The sequence below is a fragment of the Peromyscus californicus genome, unplaced genomic scaffold (genome assembly GCF_007827085.1).
Source record: "Peromyscus californicus insignis strain IS unplaced genomic scaffold, ASM782708v3 Scaffold_15__1_contigs__length_86483966, whole genome shotgun sequence".
Classification (NCBI taxonomy): domain Eukaryota; kingdom Metazoa; phylum Chordata; class Mammalia; order Rodentia; family Cricetidae; genus Peromyscus; species Peromyscus californicus.
Genome location: NW_026294447.1, coordinates 63,806,698 through 63,809,941, shown reverse-complemented (window position 1 = coordinate 63,809,941; position 3,244 = coordinate 63,806,698). Strand labels below are relative to the sequence as shown.

At 43.3% G+C, this 3,244-nt stretch overlaps 1 gene segment (V, D, J or C); it reads left to right on the top strand.

Moving 5' to 3' along the window:
• Positions 1-1,411: 1,411 nt before the first annotated feature.
• Positions 1,412-1,953, top strand: LOC128110398 (immunoglobulin heavy variable 3-7-like). The segment is given in 2 exon segments: positions 1,412-1,514; positions 1,619-1,953. Coding segments are annotated over 2 exon segments (381 nt in total).
• Positions 1,954-3,244: the final 1,291 nt, after the last annotated feature.

The window sequence follows — 3,244 nt, the reverse complement described above, 5'->3', positions numbered from 1 at the left end:
AAGAACAGTCACCATAAAGGAACATAACACAACTTGACTGTGCTTTTCTGCCTTGTCTTCTTGTGTTCTCTTCATGTCTGATTGTTCTACTTTGAGAAAGCTCTCCTGAGTATGTATTCATGAGGCTTATAGGTTCAGGAGGCACAGGGCCTATGAGATGGTGAATTGGAAGAGAAGTCATTTTCAAGCATGAGAAGTTTCAAAAACAGTTGGAGGCGTGGGGATGAAAAATTACAGAAAAGCCATGTAGTCTGGTATCATCTAGAGGAAAGAACTTGGAGGCATCAGAAACTTGTTGGGTAAGTCAGAGCAATGTTTACTTAGAAGTTCAGAGAAGCAAGACAATGAAGAAGCCCACCTAAGATGTTGGAAAGATCGATGACATCATGATGGAAAGGGGAGGTAGGTCACAGGAAGAGAGTATGCTGTTGGAGAGGAAGGAGCTGGACTACCTGGTGGTGCAGGCAAGGCAGGTCTCTAAGTGCCAGGTGAATCTTTTCTGTGGGGAAAAAAGTCGTAACTGATGGTAAAGCAAAAATGAGTAATTGAGGATCTGCATGGTAGAATACGGTGTGGAAAGAAATCAGCCTACTGCTGCCTTAAGGAGGTCACAGAAGAATTGGGATGGCCTTTGGAGAAAGCAGGCCTGCATTGGTCGGTGGGGATGTCAAGTGTGGGAGAGCTGAGGTTTAAACATAGGTCTTGAATGTGTTTTAATTTTGATCAAAGTGTAATCTCAAATTGTATTTGTATTCATGAAATGAAGAGCTTTTCTTTTTTAGGATCAAACTTTGAGCTTTATGCATGGCATGTTATAATGTTGTGCTATTGCCTCAGCCACATTTTGTTAATTCAGTAAATACATGCATTCGTTGTTCACTAAACCTTATACAATGTCCACTAAAATTAGCACATTTGAGTTTGGCATACTTTCCTATGAATTTATTTAATAACTTCTGCTAAGACATTAGGTGGGTTTATATGTACACAGTATAGTAGAGTAAGGTAGCAAAGTTATATTTGTATTTATAACTATAAATTTATACTAAATAATTTTTCCTTTCTTCATTCCTTCTCTTTTCCTTTTTGAGACACAGTTTCATATTGCCCAAGCATAACTCAAACAGATAATCCTCCTGCCATCCCTCTTTTCTGGGAACTAACACAGGGCTTCAGCATGTAAAATTTTTTTTGACCAGCTGAGCTATGTCCCCAGGACAATAAATGACACTTTGATGCTATAAATGTCACTTTGGTCCTTATTTCATCTCAGACATCTACACTATTCATTGTTTCCTTCAAGACGCCCTTTCCTGAGCTCATGTTATAGCAGGAAGACATGCAAATAATGTTCCACTCTGCTCATGAAAACCAGCCCTGACCCTACAGTTCTGACAGAGGCACCCAGATCTGGACTCACAGGTCCTTCTCCCCATCTGTGATCATCACTGAACACAGAACATTCAGCATGGAGTTGAGACTGAACTGGGTTTTTCTTGTTATTCTTTTAAAAGGTGATTTATAGATATGGAGAGATACTCAGTGTGTGAGTGGACATGAGTGTGAGGGACAGTAGACATTTGTTACAGTTTACTGACAGGATTCTCTGTCTTTTCAGGTGTCCAGAGTGAGGTGCAGCTGGTGGAGTCTGGGGGAGGCTTGGTGCAGCCTGGAAAGTCCCTGAAACTCTCCTGTGCAGCCTCTGGATTCACATTCAGTGATGCCTGGATGAACTGGGTCCGCCAGGCTCCAGGGAAGGGGCTGGAGTGGGTTGCACAAATTGAACCCAAAAGTTATAATTATGCAACACACTATGTGGAGTCTGTGAAAGGCAGATTCACCATCTCAAGAGATGACCCCAAAAGCAGCGTCTACCTGCAAATGAACAGCTTAAGAGCCGAAGACACCGCCATTTATTACTGTGCTGGAGACACTGTGAGGGATCTTCAGTGAGAACCCTGACACAAACCTCCCTGCAGCAGTGCTCACAACCAGCAGGGGGCGCAAAGCGCACACGGAGAGGAGGAGCGGTGCAGATCAGGAGCAGGAACAGTTGATTGCTGTTTATGTGGTCACAGCTGTCGCTCGATCTACTCACTTCTCAGAATGTTCTCTACATTTACGGTTTGTGAAAACAGTTCTGTTTTTCTGAAGTTTTAAATATATACACCACACAGTCTAATATGAACTATGTGTGGAAAATCACCTCTGATTGCAGAAATGACTCTGCGCAGGTCACCAGGATGAAATTCTTAGAAGGTCCGCAGCGTTCGTGATTTTTCTCCCTCAGGACATTCAGGGCAAAGCCTCAGTGTTGTTCTGGTTAGGACAGCATTTCACATTGGGGGAGCCATGAGGGATGTGAGGCCACACACCCCAAAAGGTCTCATGTCTTTCTGATTCCCCTGATAACTGTGCACATCAGACACAGATCTGACCTGTTTGTATTTAAAGTTGATTCAGTTACTTAATCTGTAACTTTCATCATCATATCTTTCATTGCATTTTGTTCATAACTTCTGGTCTTTGTTCTAAACACAGACAGAAGGTACTGATTGTAAACTCAGTTAGTGTCTAGTCTGTAACTCAGTGGGGGGAGGGGTGACTGGGGAAGGTTGTTTCTGAATGAAAAAAATATATGTAAGAATTAAAGAAACGTGAATGGTCGCAGTTATGGTGGAGGAGAAAGTTTATTATATACATGTAGAGAGCATAGCCAGAGGCAGGGGCATCTGGAGAATCCAGAATGAAGATTACACTGATCAGTGCTGTGGGATGGTCTGTATGTCAAGTGTGTTGCTGATTGGTCAATAAATAAATCACTGATTGGCCAGTGGCCAGGCAGGAAGTATAGGTGGGACAAGGAGGAGAATAAAGCTGGGAAGTGGAAGGCTGAGTCAGAGACACTGTCAGCCACCATGATGAGAAGCAGCATGTGAAGATGCCGGTAAGCCACGAGCCACGTGGCAAGGTATAGATTAATACAAATGGTTTAATTTAAGCTGTAAGAACAGTTAGCAAGAAGCCTGCCACGGCCATACAGTTTGTAACCAATATAAGTCTCTGTGTTTACTTGGTCGGGTCTGAGCGGCTGTGGACTGACAGGTGAGAGAGATTTGTCCTGACTGTGGGCCAGGCAGGAAAACTCTAGCTACAGAAAAGTGTCAGAAGAGAAGATGGAAAGGAGGGTGGAGAGAGAGGAACAGGGTGCAGCAGCCAGGGTGCCCAAGGAGAGAAGAGAAGG